Source organism: Girardinichthys multiradiatus, chromosome 9, assembly GCF_021462225.1.
Source record: "Girardinichthys multiradiatus isolate DD_20200921_A chromosome 9, DD_fGirMul_XY1, whole genome shotgun sequence".
NCBI classification, from domain to species: Eukaryota; Metazoa; Chordata; class Actinopteri; order Cyprinodontiformes; family Goodeidae; genus Girardinichthys; species Girardinichthys multiradiatus.
The window spans coordinates 23,828,134-23,854,314 of NC_061802.1; the positions used below are offsets into that span (position 1 = coordinate 23,828,134).

General features: G+C 37.6%; 2 protein-coding genes across 4 annotated transcripts; both read left to right on the plus strand.

The window, feature by feature from the left end:
* The first annotated feature begins 673 nt into the window (after nucleotides 1–673).
* On the plus strand, nucleotides 674–21,990 carry prkacba (protein kinase, cAMP-dependent, catalytic, beta a). Of its 2 annotated transcripts, none has more exons than XM_047375052.1 (10): nucleotides 674–987; nucleotides 9,582–9,643; nucleotides 9,931–10,059; nucleotides 12,356–12,454; nucleotides 13,100–13,182; nucleotides 13,303–13,429; nucleotides 13,621–13,716; nucleotides 17,481–17,603; nucleotides 18,804–18,968; nucleotides 19,053–21,990. In XM_047375052.1, the coding sequence occupies exons 1-10, from the start codon at nucleotides 942–944 to the stop codon at nucleotides 19,176–19,178; spliced, it is 1,056 nt and encodes a 351-aa protein (XP_047231008.1). In that variant the 5' UTR covers nucleotides 674–941; the 3' UTR covers nucleotides 19,179–21,990. The 2 variants fall into 2 exon arrangements, with proteins under 2 accessions (XP_047231008.1, XP_047231007.1); XM_047375051.1 differs by lacking the exon at nucleotides 674–987 and adding an exon at nucleotides 3,348–3,528.
* Nucleotides 21,991–22,053: 63 nt separating this feature from the next.
* samd13 (sterile alpha motif domain containing 13) lies at nucleotides 22,054–25,716 on the plus strand. 2 transcript variants are annotated; one of them, XM_047375049.1, is made up of 5 exons: nucleotides 22,054–22,257; nucleotides 22,627–22,738; nucleotides 24,456–24,498; nucleotides 24,618–24,729; nucleotides 24,817–25,716. In XM_047375049.1, exons 2-5 carry the CDS (start codon nucleotides 22,711–22,713, stop codon nucleotides 24,958–24,960), a joined length of 327 nt encoding a protein of 108 aa, XP_047231005.1. In that variant the 5' UTR covers nucleotides 22,054–22,257; nucleotides 22,627–22,710; the 3' UTR covers nucleotides 24,961–25,716. The 2 variants fall into 2 exon arrangements, with proteins under 2 accessions (XP_047231005.1, XP_047231006.1); XM_047375050.1 differs by lacking the exon at nucleotides 22,054–22,257 and adding an exon at nucleotides 22,293–22,484.
* The last annotated feature ends 465 nt before the right edge of the window (nucleotides 25,717–26,181 follow it).

Below are 26,181 nucleotides of genomic sequence, written 5' to 3' on the forward strand. Positions count from 1 at the left end.
AATAAATTTAAAAAGGAAATATTAAAGCCTAATGTGTCCGTGTTAATACCAAACGTGCGATGACATGGTTAAAATGGTAACTGGTTATGGTTATTTTAAACAAGACAGGTTTTGAGTAACATGGCCTTAAACTACACATGGACAACGCTTTCTGTAATAGCACTACCAATATTATAGTGTGGGACTGCTTATAAAATGTAGGTTTGTATAGGAAAATTTTCTTTGAATTTCATTCAGAAAAAAAAAAACTTTTGCAAATGTAAATATTTAATTATAACTATAATTAGCAACAATTGTGAATTTATAAAATATATAATATTAAATATTTTGATATTTTTTCTTTACCAACAAAATCATCCCACATGTGTTAACATATATTATATTATATTATATTATATTATATTATATTATATTATATTACCACCACACTTTACATACTATAACAAAATTTCAATTTTAAAAGTTGGATAACAGACAACAGAACTGTGTCACATTTGGCGTTGGGTTAGTGCTAGATCAAAGACACGTGGAGTTACATATTCTAATACTTCACAGTTGTAAATGTAACACTCTGTCGTAATGTTTGTTATTTCCGAATGGTCGGTGAAGGCAGCGTTCCACCTATCAAGCGCATTCATGGGTATTCCTACAAGACGTGAACGCAGCACGAGACGACAGGAGGCAGAGGTGAAAAGTCTGGATCATGTTGTCATTCCAGCAGAGGCATTCATGAACGGCAAAAAGGACACGATAAATAAACATCAGCGAGTCGGCCAGCCGAGCACGACCAGGTTCAGTTCTGAAAGAGTGCACATTGATGGTGTTTTCAGCCAGCCAGGTTTAGCAAGCTGAAATTTGTTATCGCGCTAACGGAGGAGCCTGTTAGCTAACGGCCACCATCATCGCTCCGAGCCAGCTGTGGATCGCCCTGTCTTCCTACGATGGGAAACGCAGCAACTGCCAAGAAAGGAAACGAGCAGGAAAGCGGTGAGCACCTGGAAGTCATCCTGTTCACTTTTAGCCTTTTAACGTACATTGTATCATAATTTGTGTGCTTGCTTTCCAAATTCAATGGATAGCATCATTTAACAGTTGTACAGCACCGGGACAGTCAGTACCGTAATATGGGTATGGCATAGAAGAACCATCTTTGGTAGGACAGTCCCACAACGCGTGTTCGAAGTGGTCGTGATCTCAGCTGGAAACAAATAATAAAACCGGCTAACAGGTGAATGTTTGCCAGCGCGGTTATCATGAGCTTTATTATTGGTCTTTGCATAGAGGTGAATGTCAAAGAACACCTACTCCCCTCGATTTCATAAATAAATTGCTTTTTCATATTGTTGTGTTTAAGTGGAGCCTTCAAGACGCTCGTTAAGCTTTCAAAGGGCCCATATCACGTACCTGAATCCTGAAGTAAAATATCATCACCAAACAAGCTGCAGGACATGGCCTGGAAGCTGAAAATGACTACAATTTGAGTTTATGTGTTTGGTTTGGCTAATGCTTTTAAAGGTATATATTTACTTAAGGAGATTTATCTAAACTAGGTCGAAATGATCTATATATTAACAAATCTTACTTGCTGCTAACTTGAACAGCAAGACCACTGCTGTTCTAACAGTGCTTTTAAAACTATATTATAAAAATGTATGCTGCCACCTTGCAATTGTAGCTCTGCGAGGAAAAAAAAAAACCTGCTAAATCTTCATTTGGATTAGGGTGAGATGGGCTTAGATTTTAGCATTTTTTTCTGGGCATTTGTTGCGATAATGATAAAAGTGAATTATAAAGTACTTTCAAGATTCATCACAAACCTTTGGCTATAAATCTCTAAATAAAACTCATTTTCAAAACAGGTGCTTGTCTGCTTGTCCAAACATTGCACTGCGTTACAGTCGCAATTTGCAATAATTGCCCAATTCGTACGCGTACTCGTCGTCTTCCGCTTATCCAGGACCGGGTCGCGGGGGCAGCAGACTCAGCAGAGACGCCCAGACGTCCCTCTCTCCAGACACCTCCTCCAGCTCCTCCGGGGGGAGCCCAAGGCGTTCCCAGGCCAGCTGGGAGACATAGTCCCTCCAGCGTGTCCTGGTCCATCCCCTGGGCCTCCTCCCAGTGGGACGTGCCTGGAACACCTCCTGAGGAAGGCGTCCAGGAGGCATCCGGTATAGATGCCCGAGCCACCTCAACTGGCTCCTCTCGATGTGGAGGAGCAGCGGCTCTACTCCGAGCCCCTCCCGGATGGCCGAGCTCCTCACCCTATCTCTAAGGGAGTGCCCGGCCACCCTACGGAAGAAGGTCATTTCTTTCTCGTCATGACCCAAAGTTCATGGCCATAGGTGAGGGTAGGAACATAGACCGACCGGTAAATTTGCTTTTCGGCTCAGCTCTCTCTTCACCACAACGGACCGGCTCTACTTAGGATTTAAAACAACCTAAAAATCTTTCATGTCCTGTTTTCAATTAAACAACAATCAGCTGATGTGTAACAATACATTTTTCATTATTCACAGTGTTAATTTTCCATGATTTTAAAATGCAAATGAACTTGATATCATTTAGGTTTTTCAAATAAATTGATTTGTTATGACATGAAACTCCTTTGCAAATTCGCAAACCTAGCTAGTATAACTCTTCTATTCTACAGTTTAACTCTTCTATGGATTACTTGGAGGAAGCAGTCGTGGGCATGTTGTTGTTGTTGTGAGTTGCCAGCCTAATCCACCAAACTGTGTCATAGCTTGTGGCCTGTCTGCAGAGTCCTGATCTTGACCTGCCTTCTGATTGGCATTAGTTTGCGCTAACAAACATATTAAAGGTTGAGGCCGCAACAAGATTTTAATAAAAATGCACAAACAAGAGAGAAATGATAAGAATTTAATCTGCTATTTTGACTTGGACAGACTGGTTAAACAGAAAAACAGTTTAGACTATCCTTGATTTTGTTTTAATGATTACATAGTGTTAGAATTAATGGAAAACTGAAAAACTGCACTATATAATATAGCCACCAGAGAGCACAATAGCCTGGACAGGTTGCCTCTTTCCGTTACTTCCATTCTGATCTGCAGTCTTCTTTTACCATTGCTACACTATGTTTTTGAATTGACATTTCAAGCCAAACCTTCCAGACTCTCTTTAATGTCAAAAAAGCATTAAAATTTGCCTGTAAGATGTAGCGAAGTGCTTTCAAACAGCAACACCAAGAAAGTGGACACGTATTTGGCCACTTTAGCAGAGGATGTGAACAGGAAACTTAAGTTTATGTGGTTAACCAACCATTGCAAAGCACTTGTCTGCATACAGGAAGTTAGTATCACTGGTGTTCAGCCTGCGAACGATTTCTTTGCCTGAGAGCTTTTCTTACTCACACATCAAGATATTGGCCTAAAATGACACAGGGAAAGGATCACTCCTTTGCCAGCCGGTTAATCCACAAATATCTTAAGAGTGGACAGGAGAACAAGGGACAAGAGGGTGAGGTGCTTCAAATCTCTGAGTTCACCATCATGTGGGATAAGTCGAGTAAGTGCAGAATGACTTCTTTTGCTCTAAACTTTAACTCCGAGCAGCGGGGGTTGTTGCTTGCTTCAGAAAACTGTTGGGAACTGAGATACTTTCTATGTACCATCTGTTCCTTCAGGCTACTGCCCTGAGCTGTTGTTTTTAATAGTTTATGTATTGTTCTTGAGAGAAAGATACTTTTTTCATGATTGCGGTATTATCAGAATTTAAAACTAAAATTGAGCTTTAAGTTCAGCTTTTTTTGGGGGGGTTGCTCAGTATGTCCCCCAATAGTTTCCAATTTGCTGTTTTTTAATTTTTTTCACATTCATATATTCATTTTCTACCTCCAAAGAAGATTAGCACAGTTATTTTAAGCATAACACTTTGATGTTTCAGTCATGTAATATAATAAGACTACATCTTAATATCTTTGTCTTGTCATTTTTGTGCATTGTTTAGTATGAAATGTGCTTTTTCACTGGCTTTTTACAGTCTTTCACAGTCAGTGTTGTCTTTTTTGTCTTAAAAAAAATAAAAGGAACCTGTGTTGTCAGAAAAGACAGAATAATGTGTACTACAGAGTAAAATCCTGAAATAAATAAATGTATATGTAGCCTGACAGTAGAGCTGGCAAAATACATCGAATCACAATCTTCATTGCAGTATTAGTGTGAGCATTATCACAGTCACTTAGGACTGCTTGGATGCAATGTTTCTTAGATTCTAATGTTTCGAAGGACATGCGTTAAAACTTTGCATGCAAATATCTTATTTAGCCAGTTGGGTGGACTTTTCACTACCCTGGATGCACAAACTTTCTGTAGGTTTCCTTGATCTCACGTTAAGCAATGTGGAATTTGATGATGGAAAGCAGGGAGAAGAATGAGAAAAACGTAGATTGATCACTATCAGAAATTTCATCGCAGTAAAGACTATATTGCAATGATTTGGTTTCCTCATATTGAGCAGCCCTACTTAACAAAAAAGCCTAAAAAAACTAATTATTTCTGTGAATATTCTGAAATCCAAAGGTGTTGTTGTATAGTGCAGTTTCTATAAGTAATCAACTACCAAAATGATGAATTGGATTACATTTCTATTGATGAGGGTGCCTTACGTTGTATTTAGTGTTCTTTTTTCAACATGTGGTTCTGAAATGTTTTTGTTTTTAGCTCTTCATAAATTGTTCTTCCTCTCTTTTTCTCCTCCATCATTTTCATCCATATGGGTGAATGTTCCTGCAATCCTTGGGCGAACTGTAGAGACTTTTGGTACGCTCATTGTTCCATGAGGCATCCCAAGTCACAGAGAGAGTATTTATGAAGTACTTCAGACTCACATGACTTGGACTACACCATTTCCCATTTGCAAAACTTGCAAAAAAAACCAAAAAAAAACAAATGGTAAAACTAACAATGTGAAGTCTTTATGTCAATGAAAATAATAAACAAACAGCACATCCAATATTAAAACCTTCAACTTTCTTATATTTTCTACAAATTGCAACATTATTCTTATGATATAGTAAAAGTACTGAATTTGATTCGGACTGAATTAATTTTCAGTGAGCGAGTTTAATCTAATGTTAAATATTTTAAATAGTAAGACATCTGAATGCAACTATTCATTATTATTGCTATTATTGATTATTGATGTGAATACACTGGTGAACATGTCATTGGACTGGTCTTAATTTTGCTTATTGTGCTTAGTGACCTTTGATGTTTTATAATGTCTAAAAAACATTCTTAAAATTTGATTTTAAATATTTCACATTGTATTTGCTTAGTAAAAAATATAGCTCTGATTTATTATGTTTTAAGAATTTTTATCTATTTAAAAATGTGTGAACTGTGGATTTTAAAGTGAACAAACAATCACCCTTTACCAAATTTCATGTTTGGTTAACAATTTCTAGAAATTATGGAGTGTATTTGTGAAAACTGCCCAATTCACCTTAAACAGCTCTGACCGGTGATGGCCATATCAGATACAATTCATTAAACTAAAACTAAAAACTCCCACTTTTCCAACTTGTACACACAACAACAAATAGCATGTTCAGTGTACTTTGGAGCTTAGGAAATCTAAGATGAAGCTTAGGGACATTGGATCTGATGCATAAGTGAGGATAATCTGCTACCACTATCAATGAACTGAAGCACAGAAATCAGTGTCAAACAGTAAAAGCCTGATTGGCATCTCGATATTATACACTTTGTACTTGCAGTGAAAACAAACTACAGGTGTGGGCCATTTATATGGATACACCTTAATAAAATGGGAATGGTTGGTCATATTAACTTCCTTTTTGTGGCACATTAGTATATGTGAGGGGGGAAACTTTTCAAGATGGGTAGTGGCCATGGCGGCCATTTTGAAGTTGGCCATTTTGAATCCAACTTTTGTTTTTACAATAGGAAGAGGGTCATGTGACACATCAAACCTATTGGGAATTTCACAAGAAAAACAATGGTGTGCTTGGTTTTAACATAACTTTATTCTTTCATGAGTTATTTACAAGTTTCTGACCACTTATAAAATGTGTTCAATGTGCTGCCCATTGTGTTGGATTGTCAATGCAACCCTCTTCTCCCACTCTTCACACACTGATAGCAACACCGCAGGAGAAATGCTAGCACAGGCTTCCAGTATCCGTAGTCTCAGGTGCTGCACATCTCGTATCTTCACAGCATAGACAATTGCCTTCAGATGACCCCAAAGATAAAAGTCTAAGGGGGTCAGATCGGAAGGCCTTGAGGGCCATTCAACTGGCCCACGACGACCAGTCCACTTTCCAGGAACTGTTCATCTAGGAATGCTTGGACCTGACACCCATAATGTGGTGGTGCACCATCTTGCTGGAAAAACTCAGGGAACGTGCCAGCTTCAGTGCATAAAGAGGGAAACACATCATCATGTAGCAATTTCGCATATCCAGTGGCCTTGAGGATTCCATTGATGAAGAATGGCCCCACTATCTCTGTTAACCTCGGCAACATGTCAATGGCTGTAAACAAAGAGAAACTTGTAAATAACTCATGAAAGAATAAAGTTATGTTAAAACCAAGCACGCCATTGTTTTTCTTGTGAAATTCCCAATAGGTTTGATGTGTCACATGACCTTCTTCCTATTGAAAAAACAAAAGTTGGATTCAAAATGGCCGACTTCAAAATGGCCGCCGTGGACACCACCCATCTTGAAAAATTTTCCCTCCTCACATATACTAATGTGCCACAAACAGGAAGTTAATATGACCAACCATTCCCATTTTATTAAGGTGTATCCATATAAATGGCCCACCCTGTAGTTAAGTCGTTAATGTAAACTTTGCTATGTAAGCCATGTTTTTAGTGATGACGCAAAAAGCTCAATATGCCAAAATTAATTTAAAGAGATACAGTTTAACCCAACATAAAGACATCCAGTGGTTTTCAACAGGATTCTAGCATATGAAGTTTTCTTTACATGGTAGGGTAGGGCCTGCGGTCAACAATCTTGCATTCAGCGCTTGGCTTACCAACCTCTCAAGCCCCAACCACCAGTACTGGGCGAAAAATCTTACATTTGCTTTTTCTACTAGCATTACTGTAAGTTCCAATGGTTAAGCATAGTCATGTGTGGTATCCATAGAAATATTAGAATCTTGGCTAAAAGCTGATAAAAAATAATTTCTACGAACACCAAACACAGTTAAAACTACAAGCAGTTGAGTCAGAAAGTAAAGAAACTACACAAAATGGCATCACCCACAAAACATGGTCTCAGCTGTTCACCACACTGCTTCTACACACACAACCAGCACTTCTGCTGAAAGCAGAGATCTCACAGATCCCAATAATTATTGAGCCATCGAAACGGAATAAGGGAAAACTAGTTCTGAGGCTATACATACTTAAAAACATCGTTCTAAAATGTTTAAACTATTTGCACCCAAACTGATAAACCTCCCCCCTTATGCAGTGCAGCAAACAAGTATCTTGCCCCTTACAGTTTTCTTCTGTTTTTGCTTTTTCGTTGCACTGAAATATTTCAGATCATCATGACATTGCTAATATCAGACAAATGTATCCTAAGAAAATATGCAGTTTTCAAATGATCCCCTAAACCTACCAAGTACGTTTTGCTGGCCGGAACTTGGCAGTAAACTTCAAGCATTTGTAATCACTGGCAATGTCTCTTTTAAATCGCTGTGGAGACATTTTTACCCACTCTTCTTTGCAAAATTGTTTTAATTCAGTCACATCGGGGGGTTTTCCAGCATGAATGGTCTGTTTACGTTCAGGTCGCAGCATTTGAATTGGGTTAATTCCCAACTTTGACAAGACCACTCTTTTTGAGTCATTCATTGGTGGACTTGAGGGTGTGTTTTAGATAATTGTCCTGCTGCATATCTCAAGTACTCTTAAACTCAAGGTCACAAACTGATTGCTGGACATTCTCCTTCAGGATTACTCTTCTCCTTTAGAGACCAAAATTCATCGTTCCATCAATTATGGCAAGTTGTCATAATAAATAAAATAAACCCCGAGACAATCACACTGCCACCACAATGTTTGACTGTTGGTATGATGTTTTTTTCTGAAATGCCGTGTTAGTTTTACAGCAGACAGACACACACCTTGTAAAAAACTTGCACTTTTTTACTCTTCAGTCCATAGAATATTTTCCCAAAAGTCTTGGGAACCATCAAGATACTTTTGGGGAAATGTGTAACAGGCCTTGGTGTTCTTTAGGTATATCCCATGGATATACAACTTTTGCTTCTTATAGTTGAATCATGAACACTTAACCTTAACTGGGACTCTGAGTCCATAAATGCTTTAGATGTTCTTGGTTCTTTTGTGACCTTCTGGATGAGTCGTTTATGCATTCTTGGAGTAATTTTGCTTGGCCCAGCCACTCCTAGGAAGATTCACCGGTATTCCATATCTTTTCCTTTTGTGGATACTGACTCACTGTGGTTTGCTGCAGTCCAAAAAGCTAAGAAATGGTTTTGTAACCCATTGCAGACAGATGGATACCTGTGAGTTTGCTTCTCATCTCTTCTTATTTGGCATAATGTGTTGCTTTTTGTGATCTTTTAGCCTACTTCATGCTGACAAACAGGTTCTGTTGAAGTCATTTCTTAATTTTACATGTCAAGCAATCTACAAACAAAGTGTGGCTAGTGGAACTGAACAAAACAGTATGGGTATTCACAATTACTTTGTGATTTAACAAGGAAAGCAGTGCCTTTTTAACACTGAGCCCTGTTGGTTTGGATAGCCTTCTTCTCTGAATAAATTAAATCATTATTTAAAAAACTGCCTTTTTCTTTACTTGGGTTACCTTTATCTGAAATGAAACTTTGATGATTTGAAACATTTAAGTGTGACAAATAAAACATAAACAAGAAGCTGTCACATATGAAATAATATATATAATTAATGACAAGCAAAAAGATGTTGCCCTATTTTCAGTTTCCAAACAGATAACATTTTTGCAGATAATCACATTTGGTACTTGCATAGCATTTTCTTACCATGATCAATGAAAAGAGTATAATGAAAAACATAAACAAAAACCAAGCTGTAATGCTAAAGTTGTGTAATTTCTGACAGTTCAAAATGACTCTGTGACTTTGGACACCTCATGTCAGCTGTGACTTTGACAGTGCACTGTCCTCACCATGCCTGCTCTGTGTTTTCAGTTACATGTATGTTGTATCTTTTGTCTTTTTGTCTGCCCACTGTGTATTGTCTGACCTTTACCGCTCCCCCTCCTGAAAGAGATGCAGAACAGCTTGTCTTGAATTTGGCCAGATCTGTAAAGTTCACGGAGCTCTTCGCATCACTTTGTGATCAAAAGTTTCCTGCTCAGGCGTGTGGTCTTGACTTTACTTTTTTCTCCTGTTGTTTTAAGTACAGCTCTCCTTCCCTACTACTAGCCTGACCTCAGAACGCTTTTGTTCCCCTGAAGGTGTAAACTACCATTTTTTTTTAAACCCCTGAATGTAAAATGTGACTTTATGTTGTTAAGTCCTGAAATTTGAAGTTTTTTAATATAAATTGTTTTTGTTTGTTTTTAGTGAAAGAGTTCTTAGCTAAAGCCAAAGAAGATTTTACAAGAAAATGGGAGTGCCCCCCACAGGTAAATTCCTCTTTATTATTTAAATTTGAATCTGTTAGTCTCAATGATTCTTACAAAATAAAAGCATATTTGGTTGTTGATATGCTAGTGTCATCCTTTGGTTTAAAATAACTCACATATTCTCTGAATGCTAACTGATTGGGTAATTTTACCGCCCCTAGTAAAAATCTGATATGTTTTCAGCTTGAGCTATATGAAAGATGGGGGAAACGATATAAGTAATCAAGACCTAAAAACTGCCTTGGCTTACTTCCTTACTTTTATTTACACTGTATTTTTTTTTTAAGTGTACAACGACCCTGGATGAGTTTGAAAGGTTCAAGACTCTGGGCACCGGCTCGTTTGGACGAGTAATGCTTGTGAAGCATAAAGCCACCAACCAGTTCTATGCCATGAAGATCTTGGACAAACAAAAAGTAAGCGCACATTGTTAAATAAAATCCATCACAACGCTATGAAATCATAATTACTGTTGTCGTCATTGTAACACTTGCTTGTAAAAAAGGAAAAGTCTGCAGAAATGCTTTGCGTAAATGTAGACGCCGTGTATCTGATGAAAGGAAATGGAGTGCTTCCTCTCACACCGCTGCTAGTACATTATCACTGAAAAAACCCCAAAGGCCCTTGGTATGAGAGTTTTGATCTTTAAATACAGATGTGGAAGTGGTACAGACAGGCATGCATGGTGTTGCTCTTCTAGAGCTGCTCTGTTCCCTTGAATTTGACTGTTGATTTAAGAGGTTAACCTGTCGGACTTTCATTTTCACTTCAACAAAACAGCTTCAAATTTTTCCTTTACACAGTGAGTGGCCTCAGCCTCTTTTTGCTCCTTAGCTCACACTACCTGATATCAGGAGTACTGAGACTGTATTTTATTAGGAAAAGATCCATTTACTTTACACTAGTGGTATCCAACTTCTTTCCCTGCAAGCCCTTGTTGCACTAGGAAAAATTATTTGTCCCTATTTGTGAAAGGTCCTGGTTGCTAGCTATAACTTTGTAAAATCACCTTTAACTTTTCCTTTGGAAAAAGTCTCTTCTAACTTTGCACACCTAGAGACTAAATTGTGTTTTCCAGTCCATAAATTAGCCCAAACTTAGTCCGATTGGTAGAAGTCTGACCTTTGACTAGGCCATTCTAACATTTGAATATGTTTTGCTCGTAACTATTCCATGTAGCTCTGTAGGTTAAGGTTTGTTGTCCTGCTAGACGTTGAACATCTGCCCAAGGCTCAAGTCCTTTGCAGTCTCTAAGAGTTTTTCTTCCAGATTTACCCAGTATTTAGTTCCATCTACCATCTGCTTCACTTAAGAGATGCAGCCCCACAGCATGATGCTGCCACCAGCATGTTTCACTGTGGGAATGCTGTGCTTAGTACTATGTGCCGTGGCAGTTTTCCGCCACAAAAAGCGTTATGCATGTCAGTCAAAATATTAAACATTGGTCTCATCTGACCAGAAATCTTTCTTCCACATGTCTGCTGTGGTCCCTGCCTGCCTGGTGGCAAACTTGAGATGAGACTTATTATGGTTTCCTTTTATCAGTGGCTTTTTTTTCTTGCCACTGTTCCATAAAGGTCATATTTGTGGAACCCATGAGTGATAGTTGTCCTGTCAACAGATTCTGACACCTGAGCACTGGGTCTCTGCAGCTTCTCTAGTTACTGTGGGCCTCGTAGCTGTTTTTCAAATGCATTTTCACATTGTCCATCCTATCAGTTTAGGTGAACGGCCATATCTTGGTAGTTTTACAAGTTGTGTCATTCTCTTTACATTTTCAGATGATGAATTGAACTGTTCTCTGTAGTGTGTTTGAGCTTTGCTCTATTTTTATAGCCTAATTCTGCTGTAAATTTCCTCACAACTGTATCACTGATCTGTTTGCTGTGTTCTTCAGTCTTTATGATGCTGTTTGTTCACTAATGTTCTCTAACAAACCTCTGAGGTCTTTGAAGAACAGCTGGATTTATCAGAGATCAAAGTACACATAGACAGACTCTGCTTGCAAATTATTTGACTTCTGAAGGCTTTTAGACTTTATTTAGGGGTATCGGGGTAAAGTGGGTACATACAAATGCATTCTACCCTTTTCAGATTTTTATATACAAAATGCTTTGAAAACCAGGCATCCTGAATTGTAAGACACATGTATGTCTGCAGGTAATGCTGTTTTAATAAAGATGTGCCTGATACAACGTATTCTACAATTGTTTTTCAAATTCCACGAAAACCTTTGAAACATTTACTTATGTTCGTAAAGTACCGTTGATGCAATGAAAGCCTTATCTAGACCTCTGGTCATCATATAGTGGGTTGTCATTTTGCATACATGCAAAACATGTTGGCAGTGTCTTTGTAATGAAAGCTTTGCTCCACTTCTGAGCTCTTTAGCTTATCACGTTGGGAATCATTATTCTACACATTTGTTATCTGTACTACAATGTCTAATGGATAGTTTTTAAGCATGTTATTCTCTGGCTTTAATTTCTAACTAATGTAATTCAGGATAAAATGAAAATTAGCTCTGAGAAACTTAAAAACTCGGCCATAACATTGGAGCAGATCTAATAGCCAGGTGTTGTTTTATTGGTGTCATTTGGTGGTGACTCTGCTGTTGTCCCACGGTCTGTGTCCTGATGTACAGCTTTGATGCTTAGAGTATTCGACCCAATAAACATTCTTCTTTAATTCTCTTTTTCTTTGTGTTTTCAGGTGGTGAAGTTGAAGCAGATAGAACATACATTAAATGAAAAAAAAATACTACAGGCCGTCTGCTTCCCCTTCCTCGTCAGATTGGAATACGCTTTCAAGGTACCGAGGGATCGAAAGCTACCTGCATGGTTTCTGTGTCTGAGCTTAAAAGGTTTCTTTCTCTGAATGTTAATTACTAAACCTTCAGCCTTAAAACTTCATATAATAAAAAAAAAAAAAAGCAATTTCAGTGAAGCAAGGCATTTGAGGTCAGCATTGATTGTCAAAGTTCAAAGGGAAAAGTTGTAGTTTGATTCAGCTTTAGGATATTATCCTGTTTGTTTTGTTAAACAAAAGAGACACCACTACCCCTCTGAAATTTTCACAGCTCAGGACTTGTGATCAGTTGCTCTCAACATTCCCACAAATCCTTCCTTGTGTTTGCTTATTTGAAAAGCTTGTGCTTCTGTGATTTCCTTGCACCACTGCAAGGTCCTGCCATACACGTTGATATGAGAAAATGGAGAAGCTAACATCATATTTACCATTCCGATACTTTACTGTTGATACTAGAAAGAAATCCTGGGACTCATGTTTGAGTGACGGTCCGATAGTCAACCATGATTTTTAGTGTTTAGGTAACGTTTAAATGTTGAAAACTAAAATCAGACATGGTATATATCACATCAACATTTATATAAGGATGCCCTTTAATTGGAAAGTAGTATTATATGGGAAGTAACTGTATTTGAATATATATTCCAGGACAACTCAAACCTCTACATGGTGATGGAATATGTTCCCGGTGGAGAAATGTTCTCACACCTCAGACGCACAGGAAGGTTCAGGTATAATGCAAATCTGTTTTTTGGTTTGGGTTTTTGATTTATTTGTCAGCTTTTTTGCTTATTTCTCTCAGAAGAGACGTTGCATTACAGAGCCTCCAATTCTTTGTTTCTCTCTTTCAGTGAAAATCATGCTAGATTTTATGCAGCTCAAATCGTGCTCACGTTTGAGTACCTTCACTCTTTAGACCTCATCTACAGAGACCTGAAGCCTGAAAATCTTCTCATAGATCAGCATGGATACATCCAGGTAACCAGTTCATCTCAGTTTTATTGTAGAAAAATAATGTTACAAGAGCGGGAAAGACAACTGATTTTGGTAAAAGTCCCATTTGTTTTAAACATTATACACATCTGTAGGTTTTTGTTTGTAGCCGTGACTTAAAAATGCTGAACTCATTAGCTTTGCCTTTTTTTTTACATGGCTGTCATTTCCCCCAGGTCACAGACTTTGGCTTTGCCAAACGAGTAAAAGGCAGAACCTGGACATTGTGTGGAACTCCTGAGTACCTGGCTCCAGAGATTATCCTCAGCAAGGTGAACCTCTGATTGTCTGTCTTCCCACACCAAGCCTGAGAGGTAGAAGGATAGTTTTTTTTTCATTGGTTTGACGCTCTAATAAAGTAAATTAGATTGAAAATAAAATACTAGCAAACTTTAGTTTTCTTTAAGTACTTAAACCTTCTGCAGTTAAATATTCAGATATTATTGTGTTCTCTACCTTGTATAAAAGCAATCGATCTTCAAAGTAGTTAGTTCAACTGGTATAAATCAAGGGGTTCTCTAACTTATTAGCAAGAACCATCTCAGGTAATACCGAACTCTGAAAGTACAGCAATAATTACATGATTTTAAAACAATAATGCAACAGACTCTGGACTTTTCACTTTGTTTTATTCTGTATAATTAAAAAAGAACAAAAGAAAAATCTTGCCCATTTGCAACATATGTTGAGGTATAGGATGCAGTTTAAAATGAGATCCTTTTGATTTGAGAAGATTATGATAGTTAATTGGTCTGGTTTCTTACTTGATTCAAACATTCCTCCTGAGGACCACAGGAGGTACACATACCACAGTTTGAGAACCTTGTCACCACCCCATAGAAAATCTAAACACTTAACTAAAATATGAAAAGAGCAGACGAATGTTAGGTGCAATAACTATACACAGTAGTAATTTTAATAATTGGTTGTATTTTATGTAATTGCTGGGAGAACAAATAAAAAATAAATGGTCTTACTACCTTCTAAAACAGCAGATGGATTTCTTTTAAAATGCTGACATCACTTTTGTGCAAGACCAGCTAGCAGGTGCATTGTCTTTCATAGCACACTATGTTCAAACTGGAGTAAAAGATGATAAACGGGCAGGAAGGTACTAACAGTCCATGTAAATGAAACCGTTCTGTGTCTGCATGTGCATCTTTCTAAGCTAATTTTCAGTATAATTTAAGAGGAACAGAAGTCCTGTTTAGCCAGTGTTGACTCATAAATTAAAGAGGGATGACTACAATTCAACATTCAAGGACATACAGTACCACCGCCGTGATGTGAACCTCCTACACCTTCAATTTATTCAGCATCAAATACATACTTCCTGAAGAACGCATACAAAATGTTTTGGACTGGAAATGGACACAGCTACTCTCAGTGTGTGAACGTGCTGTTCCAGGTTAAATTCGAGTTTAAACGTGTCCACTCTAACCTGAAAATCATTCATGCGGGAAAAAAGGCAACTTAACTAACTAATATGAACCAGTGTTTTATCTACCCCAAACAGACAACCTGGACAACAATCAATATTAACTGATGGTTGATATCTTCAAAAATACAAAACCAAAGAAAAAACAACAAACATTTTTACATTTAGTTTTCAAGCCTGTCAGGTTGTGTTTCTTTTTTTTTTCAACGTGCAAATAAAGAAATGGGAACAAACTCTTGATTACTACAAGTTGTTTTAGTGTTGGCATGTTTTTTGGCTAAACATATTGTGCAATAGTCGTTTAATATATCTTGTTTACTTAATCTTGACGGGAAGATGAACGACTGTGCAGTGAGCACTTATATGTTGAGAAATGTGGATGAATTTTGGGATTTGAAACAATGATCTCCAATAATTTAATTTTGTGGAATTATTATAAAATTTGCTTTGACATAAATTCATGGACAGGCACCTTTCACCTTGTGTTATGTTGGATAAAAATAAGCAAACTGACAATGATTTGTGAGGTCAGATGAATAGTTTTTGTCCTCAAACAGCTTTGAAAGCTTGAGTGACTTGTCTGGGTGAGAATTTATTTCTCTTGACTCAGACACAAGACTGGACGTCAGAAGCCTTTGATGCAAGCAGGAATTAAAACTGACTGCTGTGCTGACATGGTGCATTATCACCAGGATTATACCATGTGACTCTAGGTGTTTTATTGGCTGCACAACTGCAAACAATGCATTCACATTCAGGTTAAAGGACTTTTTGGCCCCTGAACCTAAAGTACATGTACAAGCTGAGATCTCATTTCTACCCTTATAATCTAATAAATACAGGTCCTTCTCAAAATATTAGCATATTGTGATAAAGTTCATTATTTTCCACAATGTCATGATGAAAATTTAACATTCATATATTTTAGATTCATTGCACACTAACTGAAATATTTCAGGTCTTTTATTGTCTTAATATGGATGATTGTGGCATACAGCTCCTGAAAACCCAAAATTCCTATCTCACAAAATTAGCATATTTCATCCGACCAATAAAAGAAAAGTGTTTTTAATACAAAAAACGTCAACCTTCAAATAATCATGTACAGTTATGCACTCAATACTTGGTTGGGAATCCTTTGGAAGAAATGACTGCTTCAATGCGGCGTGGCATGGAGGCAATCAGCCTGTGGCACTGCTGAGGTCTTATGGAGGCCCAGGATGCTTCGATAGCGGCCTTTAGCTCATCCAGAGTGTTGGGTCTTGAGTCTCTCAACGTTCTCTTCACAATATCCCACAGATTCTCTATGGGGTTCAGGTCAGGAGAGTTGGCAGGCCAATTGAGCACAGTGATACCATGGTCAGTCAACCATTTACCAGTGGTTTTGGCACTGTGAGCAGGTGCCAGGTCGTGCTGAAAAATGAAATCTTCATCTCCATAAAGCTTTTCAGCAGATGGAAGCATGAAGTGCTCCAAAATCTCCTGATAGCTAGCTGCATTGACCCTGCCCTTGATAAAACACAGTGGACCAACACCAGCAGCTGACACGGCACCCCAGACCATCACTGACTGTGGGTACTTGACACTGGACTTCTGGCATTTTGGCATTTCCTTCTCCCCAGTCTTCCTCCAGACTCTGGCACCTTGATTTCCGAATGACATGCAGAATTTGCTTTCATCCAAAAAAAGTACTTTGGACCACTGAGCAACAGTCCAGTGCTGCTTCTCTGTAGCCCGGGTCAGGCGCTTCTGCCGCTGTTTCTGGTTCAAAAGTGGCTTGACCTGGGGAATGCGGCACCTGTAGCCCATTTCCTGCACACACCTGTGCACGGTGGCTCTGGATGTTTCTACTCCAGACTCAGTCCACTGCTTCCACAGGTCCCCCAAGGTCTGGAATCGGCCCTTCTCCACAATCTTCCTCAGGGTCCGGTCACCTCTTCTCGTTGTGCAGCGTTTTCTGCCACACTTTTTCCTTCCCACAGACTTCCCACTGAGGTGCCTTGATACAGCACTCTGGGAACAGCCTATTCATTCAGAAATGTCTTTCTGTGTCTTACCCTCTTGCTTGAGGGTGTCAATAGTGGCCTTCTGGACAGCAGTCAGGTCGGCAGTCTTACCCATGATTGGGGTTTTGAGTGATGAACCAGGCTGGGAGTTTTAAAGGCCTCAGGAATCTTTTGCAGGTGTTTAGAGTTAACTCGTTGATTCAGATGATTAGGTTCATAGCTCCTTTAGAGACCCTTTTAATGATATGCTAATTTTGTGAGATAGGAATTTTGGGTTTTCATGAGCTGTATGCCAAAATCATCCGTATTAAGACAATAAAAGACCTGAAATATTTCAGTTAGTGTGCAATGAATCTAAAATATATGAATGTTAAATTTTCATCATTACATTATGGAAAATAATGAACTTTATCACAATATGCTAATATTTTGAGAAGGACCTGTATCTACAGACCCTTGGAATTATTGTTATTGAATAATAAAAAAATCGTTGCACATTTATTGTGTGTAGAGCCATTGCTACAGGGTGTAGCTTTCCCTAATTTAAGCTAAAAAGTAAAAATTGTGATATTTCTGTTTGTTTTCCTTTCAGGGCTACAACAAAGCTGTTGACTGGTGGGCACTTGGAGTTCTCATCTATGAGATGGCTGCTGGGTACCCTCCATTTTTTGCTGATCAGCCGATACAGATCTATGAAAAGATTGTGTCTGGCAAGGTAAGGAAACAAATGTTTAAATATTTTAAATATTGAGATTCTGTAATTACAAGCACTCAGTTAATTCTTTTATATGGGTATTTTATTAGCTGCTTTATTTCAGATAATATATTTCTAAATTGTTAAATATGAAAAGCAAGAATTAAAATTAGTATTCATTATCTAACCAAAACAGATATGATTATACAGTTATTACTTCATAGTCCTATGTTGTAGCATGAATTTATCTGATCTGTCATCCTTACCCATCTAAGCCAGTGGCCGTGGTTAACACTGCTATGGATAAGGTGATTGGCTCCCAGTTACACTGCCATGTAGGTTAGCCAATCAGACATAAGGGTCTTTTTGATGCATCATAGTGACAATTTATCTTATTTCATGGTAGACTAGAGCAGAGGAAGTTTGAAATAATTATGAGAAAACTGAAAGAACAATTATATATGAGCATTTGAGCAAATAATGAGTTCAAGTTAAAAAAAATTTATTTAAACATTCACTGATTTATTTGTGTGTTTAAAAGATACTGACACATTTACGTAAATATTGAGTCAAAAAAAAAAAGCAGTATTTAGTATTAAATGTTTCAGATGATCAAATTAAGATGATCTAGCAAATAAATCTGGGTAAATACAAAAATCAGTAGCTTATTTCATTTATTAAGGGTAAAAAGCTATCCAAACCAAGAAGTGGCCTAGTCAAAGTCCAAACTTAAATCCAACTGAGATTGGGATTTAGGTACCTGACTTGAAATCTGTATAATTCGATTGAATTGTCTCTGTAAAGTGCCTTGAGATGACGTGTTGTGAATAGGAACTATGTAAATAAACTGAATTGAACTGAACTGAATTAGATGTGGCGTGGCCATAAATAGGTCACAACTCCACCACAGCAATGTTAAAAGCTCAAAGTTAAGAAACGTTTTTAACAGCAGTTGTTGCCGCAAATGGTGTCAGTCATAGGTTTCGGTTTATTTGGATAACTTTTTCTTCTAATAAATGAAATACATTTAAATGTAGCCAAAAAAGCCAAGATTTAAGAAATGTGTTAAGGGCAAATAAGGGTACTTTGCAACCTTGTTTTGTCTGAAAGTTTTCTTATCTGTTGGATTGAAGCACATTTGGCCCCTGATAGGAGGGAAACCCATCTATTTTCATGTAATTTATCTCTATTAAGGAGAACGTGTTGCTTTCTTCCTTGTAGGTACGATTTCCCTCTCACTTTAGCTCTGACCTGAAGGACCTGCTGAGGAACCTGCTCCAGGTAGATCTGACAAAGAGATTTGGCAACCTGAAGAATGGTGTAAATGACATAAAAAACCATAAGTGGTTCTCCACAACAGACTGGATAGCCATCTATGAGAGAAAGGTATTTTGTTTTTGGAAAAGCTTGTATGCTTTCAATTCATGCCGTGTGACTTTGTCTACAACTGCGCCTTTTTTCCTTTTTCAGGTTGAAGCTCCCTTCTTGCCAAAGTGCAGAGGACCTGGAGACACGAGCAACTTCGACGACTACGAGGAGGAGGAAATTCGCATCTCGCAAACAGAAAAGTGTGCAAAAGAGTTTGCTGACTTTTAGCCAGGACCCCATCAGGTTGCTGCGGCTTTGGGATATTTGCACTCTGGGTGAAAGTTATAAGGTGGAACTGAGGCCATCCCATGCTCCTAACAATCGCCTCGTTCCTTCATTCCTGAAGTGAGGTCATTTTTTTGCCATGCCCCCAGGTGCTGCTAGCACCGATCTACACACAGGCAAATTATGCAGACACCTTCACGTGCTGCAGTGAAGTACTAGACCACATTCTCATTGTTTTTTTGTTTTATCTTTTAGTTTTGACTCTCTCCTTGTTTGAATTTGAATGTGAAAAGCAACAAGCAAACTGAATTACCCCCTTTTTAATGAGGTACAGAAGTGGTAGTTTTACCTGTTGCACATGGTATTGAAGAAGGCTATTTTTAATTTTTCTCTTGTTTGTTACAAACCCAAGTGTGTTTTTAGGGAAGGGGCCGGGTTGAGTTTTGATTCATTTAAAAAGCATTTCCATCATTTTGGTGTCCCTAAAGACCTGGAAGCGTGTGTTTCCATCTAGACTTAAAATGTGAGACATCCTTTTTTTTTTTAAAGCATGACCAAATTTTTTACAAAGATCCAGATCAGTTTAGAAAGAAAAAATATGATGCATTCTCCCGCTTTCAGTTCTCAAAAAAAGAAATTACTAGCTGCGAGTGGTATCAGGAAGCAGAAACATGACAGCGCTGTGTCAGCTTAAACATTTGTAGCATGATTTATCCATATCTGATCACAGGACATTTCCTTTTTACCTCAGTCTTTTGATGGAAAGAAATTCTATATTTTCTAAGTACAAGTATATTTCACAAGAAGTAAATCTGAAGATGTTTGCGTTTTGTCTCTGCACAGAGTTCGTATGTTTGTGGTACATTTAAAGGTCTGTCCAGAAATGCACTAGCATGGCATTTTTCAGTAGCTGAAAGGTCAGTTTGTTACATTACCTGAAGGATACTTCATGGAAACAACGCAGTGGTGCTCACAGGGGTGACCTTTGTCCCCTTTGGGTTGCGTTTTGATTTTTAACTGCTGTGTTAGAGCAGATCACTCAGCCTAGATTGTGATATTTTCTTTTCTTTATGTCTGCATGTGAATGTTTGCGCAGCAGCATCACTGGAAGCTAATAGTAGTATCCCTATTTTTTTCTTTTTTTTCTTTTGCTACCCTGGAATTGTGTCACAGCATGAGACATGAAAGCAGGAGATATTTTGATCTATGTAACGCAAATGCCATAAAATGTGATGCCTAATCACATAGCCGCAATAACAGATCACAGAAATATCATTAAGTATTGATTTATCTCGGTCACAGCCTGGCCGGTCCGTCTTCAGCCTGCAGTTTTAACTTGTAGTCTTTACACTGTTTCTTAACTGAATTAAACAAGATGTACCTATTCTGCTTTACAAGCTTATTGACGACAGTTTGAAAGTGCTAATGGATAGTAGTGTTACATTTTTAAAAGGAATAAGGTCAAAATCTCTTTTGTTTCAGGTAAGCCACGTCTTCTTAAGACGTATTTGTTTTTTTCATTTCCATGAGACAAATATAACTTCTATGGGTAATTCTTCTGACTCATTGCATATTTTGCTGCAAAAATGAAGTCCCTGAATCCCCATTCTCTTCTCCAGCATGACAATATAAGGGATCTAAAGAGTCTATTCAGATGCTCAGTTCCTACATGGCTGGTATACCTTTTATTGCTTTTGTTTCTTTCAGATGGGAGATTTTGGAAAGCCTTTAGTCCTTTTAAAGATGATTTTCTCTCTGCCTGCCAGCCACAGAGATGTCTAAGATTTGAATTATAAGACCGCAGACTGGACCCTCAGGGCTGAGGAGAAATCAAAATATACAAAAATGCACTGTTGACAGTCAAAACCCAACACCTGCGTCTTTACATATGAGGAAATAAAAGGTTGTTTTAATCAATTGTAACATTCTAAGGCAACCAAATGCAAAAGAAGGATTTGCATAATTATTTGCTTAAATTGGGAAATTCATGTATGTATGAGCATATGTGCATTTTATGTGATTTAATTTAAAAAGGCACAACTTTCTAATGCTTTTTATTTATATATAGAAGTCTAATAAAATAACATTTAAATTTATATAGGTCTCAGTGTATGTAAGGAGACTTAAGCTATCAAGAGTTAAACAGCAAAATTGTTGAATTATTTATATGAATTAAATTTTTTATTTGCCACATTTATATTTAATGCATATTGACACCTCCAATGCCTAATGAAATGTATCGTTTTTTGTATTTAATCAAAGGACATCTAAAGTATATATATCTATATATATATAGATATATATAATTCCACTTTTTTTTTTCAGTTTAAAAGGTGAACAGATGGTAAGCCTCAAAAAATGTCTAATGTTTTTGAATCAGATTAATCTCTCTTGGCCCACAAGCATGTCTCTGTCCAAACTGCCTGTGTGTAAATCCTGTCGGAAACAAATGTGTAGGCGATTACCAGCTCTTCTTCTCTATCATCTGTTCTACCCTCCCTCATGTGTGTGATGTTTGTTGAAATTTGTTGTGAAACGACGGCACCTTTTCCCTGAGCCACTTCACACTCCTCCTGACTAAAGGAAATCAGTTCTATGAGTTCTTGTAGCTAGTCACACGTGCCAGTATGGGAATCAATAATCTGAAATGTGTCTGTAATTTAGTTTGTGGATTTTTGCACATCATTTAGAAAGCTGACACATTACTTTTCCCAATCATATTTACTTGTGTTTGCAAGGGAAGTACACTTTGCTGTAGCAGATTTTATGTAACAAAGGATATGTCATTCTAATAAATTCTTTTTATTAAAAATCAGCTATTTGTGTGTTTTGGTGGGAGAAACGCTGTCGTACCCGTTAAACTGGCACTGCACTACATTTCCCATGATACCCTAACGTTGTGGGCGAAGGAAACGAAAGCGAAGAAGCTTGGCTTACTTGAATATAATTTGATTTTATCAAATGAACACCGCAGTTTATGAACTGGTAAAAATCCCAATGCCTATGAAACTTTTTGTTTGTTGAATTACGGTTTTCGACTTGGACGAGCAGCTGTTATCAAGCCCAAATCTCCTAAAATAAGGTAACTGTTAAATTTGGTATTAGCAAACGAGGCTAACTATGCCTCTTAGCTTAACGTTAGCGTTATTACAAAACACTGACAGGGTGCCATGAAATATCTACTCGTCGTTCCGAGTAACGCTATTTTTTTATTTCCTTGAATTATACAAAACATGTTTTCCACCGGATTATAAATGTGTGGCCAGTTTTTCATTCCGATATTTTTCTGCCTTTAATTCCACTAACAACGTGAGTTTTACGTAGTCATTTTTTTACACATCTCAGTTCTTACTCTGACTTGTGTTTCTGATTAACGCTGCTAGTTTTAGTTAATTAGGCTGCTTTGTTTACCGTTTTATAACCATTTGGCTGTGCTGCTGTGCTTTTTCAGCGGAGACATCCAGTGAATGTCAGAAAGACAAACGATGATGGTGTTTGAACTGCCAACACACTGAGCTCTCATATACGGCATCTAATGAAAAACTACTGCAACCCAACAGAATGTAAGAATCTCATTTTAATCAGTTTGTCGGTTCTTCAACTTTAAAATCACTTACTAAACCATAGGCTGTTAGGCTAGAGCCATATGTGGGAATTTGGTGTTTGAAAAATCGTGCTGAAAACCGATTAGAATATAATATATGAGATTCGAAATACATTAAAAGCTACTAGACTTTACTGTAAAATCAGCCAAAATCAACCAACTCTAAAGATAGTTTGATTTTCTATTTTTGTCGTAAAATGATGTTATTCAAAATAAAACACCCTTTTCCAGACATAAGTTTCTAACACGATGGCATCACATAGGGCAACTATTTGGAGGTATTTATAGTATGTTTATTACATATTAAGCAGTTTTTGTTCTCTTTATTTGCTTTTTTCTAGAGCTGCAACTAACGATTATTTTGCTCATCGATTAGTCTGTTGACTATTTTTTTTCAATTAATAATCGGATACCAAAAAGTGCTTAATGGGAGATTGTTTTTACAGAATTTGAACCAGGTAAAGCTAAGCTACTGGAGTAGTTCTGGATAGAGCATATTTACAGGCAAAGGTTTGTCATCTTAAATGCAAAATGTATATATTTTTGTACAGTTTTGGATTAATTACTGCTCTGAGTGGGTTGTTTTTTCAGCAAATGGCATGTTATAGAGTCCTTATTCTCCAGTTAACGATTATTCGATTACTAAATTAGTTGATGAAATTTTCAATAATCGATTAATCACGATTAATTCATAATTGTTTCAGTCCTGCTTTGTTCTAGTCAGATCCCACCTCTATAGGTTCAGAATCACCGATCAAGCTATTATTGGCAAATTCCTGATTTGTTTGTTTTTATGATAGATTTTTAGTTTTTTTGGGTGTGTGAAATGTATGTCTTTGTTATTTAATTATTTGTTTTTATTAAACTTAAGAAAGGGCATCAAAGTGTACCGCTGGTTGGTTTGTTGACAGATCAAAAATGGTCGTTCTTAGTTTTTATGCATTTAATGAATTTGACAAAATTCATTAAATGACCAACCAATCACCCATTAAAGCTAATCGAGTGTTTGGTGAATGTTTATTTTAAGTTGTGTACACTTATTTTGTTCGTTGTGTTTACTGATGCACCTGATCAGCTCAGTTTCCGTGCTTCTTGTGATGTCATCAGCCCAAATACACACAGAGCAGAATTAGCAGAGTATTTTTTCTTCTTGGGTGCACTTTATAAGTACATTGTGAAAATGTCACTGTACATTGGTTAATGAAAAACGTCAACCGATGGGTAGTATCTCTAAACTGAATGACAGGTGAATATCTATAACCTTACAGATAAGGAGTAGAAATTGCATCTTTGAGCATATTTAGCATAATCTGCTTCTTTATCTCATTGAAAGTTGAATACTATATTTCAAAGTACAACTCATTAGGCACATACAGTCTGCCATTTTTGTTAACATTTTCGAACAGAGTTGCAAACTTAATCCTACTTTAGAAGTAGTTAAATGTTGTGATATATTCTTGCTTTATATTATTAGAAAGCTGTATTTTTCCATTGATCATACATGATTCTTGTGCAGTGTTTTTAAAAGGATAGAAGATGTATGTTATGTTTAGTTTGGTATTCTAGGTGTGGATCGTTAATTTTCTGACCTTAATTAATAATTTTATTGAAACTGATTTGTTAGTTAGACAGTTAAAATAATTGTTTGTGCTTCCCTGTGTCATTTTCTTTAACAGCCAGTATGGAGGACAAGGCAAATGGCTCAGTCGACACCAAAAGGTATTATCTAAAAGTAGCGTAGGAATTTATTTACTTGTTTCATTTCTCTTTAAGAACTCAAATAGTTTTTCCTTCTGCTGTCACAGTTTAATCTGAGTCATGTAACTTTTATCCCACAGCCCAGTGGAGAACGGTCAGCTGCCAGACCCTTCCAACTGGGGAGTTGCTGATGTTGTCAATTATTTCAAAGCGACAGGGTTTGAGGAGCAAGCTACAGCTTTCCAAGATCAGGTTAGATGTTTTTATATCACTCCATCTCAGGTGGCAGATGTCAAAACAGTTACATCTGCATAGAAAACTTCTCTTTATCTCCGACAGGAAATTGACGGCAAGTCTTTACTCCTGATGACGCGTAACGACGTCCTAACGGGGCTGTCGATAAAACTGGGGCCCGCGCTGAAAATCTACGAGTACCATGTGAAGCCACTGCAAACCCAGCACCTGAAGAGCAACGCGTCATAGCACGGCCAGCTGCCCCGACCGCCCACCTCAGCGACAATCAGCATGTCAGGAGACTCCAGGTTAGCTGCGGCTTCTTGAAGACTCTTCTGCCAACCGTGGCACCTGACAAGATTTGAATGCTGGATGTTTTTTTTGGATGTTTTTTTATAAGCGTGGATCCCAAAAAAATGGTCTGCACACTGCATCCACTCAGCTGTTTACCTTTTCTTATTTGTGCTGCTTAAGCTATGTATTTTTGTGTTTAATTTAAGAAAAGAAGAGCTTTAGAGTGAGTATTCTGGACTTTAGATTTACGTATGTATGTGTGTGCAAAGTCAACTAACTTGTAATGGTTTTTAAAGAAGAAAGTATTTGTATATAAGATGATATATAGTTGAAAAGGATGTATGTTGTCATATCTGAACACTTTGATACCGGCAGAAAACTGATGCCTCCCTGAATTTAGTCTTTATGTTGGAACCTGCACATCTGAGTCCATGATTTGTCCTGAGCATGTAACAATGAAGATTTTTCCCAGGACTTTACCAGAAGCCTCTTTGTTTCTGTACACCACCATTATTTAGACTTGAGGCTCTTGATATGAAAACCTTTGTGTATATATTCTTATTATGTACCTACCTGTGGTGCTTTCAGCTTTGTCAGACAGACGGCTGTATTGACGTGTTTATGACCCATGTTTGCAACATAACACTGGAGTTTGAATATCTTGATTCTAAAATTGATGATAAATGGTGCTTTTCGTCTCACCAAAGAACATTAGTCTGACTTTCTTGACTGTTTTAATTTCACTTTGTGCTCTTCGTAGTTGGCTGGCAACTTTATTTATCCCCAACTGGTGTCGGAACTTTTCGGTTTTAAAAAACTGTATCAACAGTAACGTTTGGTAATTATGGGAAAATGTTACTCCCTTTCAGGCGAATCAAATAATTGCTCTTCATGTAGTAAAGTAAACATCAAAAGGAGATTTGGTGAAACTCCAAAAATGTGACGTATTACAAGAAGTTTTTTCTTAAACAACATTCGTCTGAAATAACTTGGTTTTAGTGACATATTTGGTCACACCAAAAATCTAGGGCAGTGGTGGGAAAAGTGATGTGGAGGGCTCCCTGCAGCCCGGCTTGTAAGAAAACCACGAAAGAGACAGGGGAAAGCTTTGGTAGGGCACACGGGGTCCATGCGACCCGTATAGGACTGCGGGAGGGTTAAACCAAAGCCAAAATA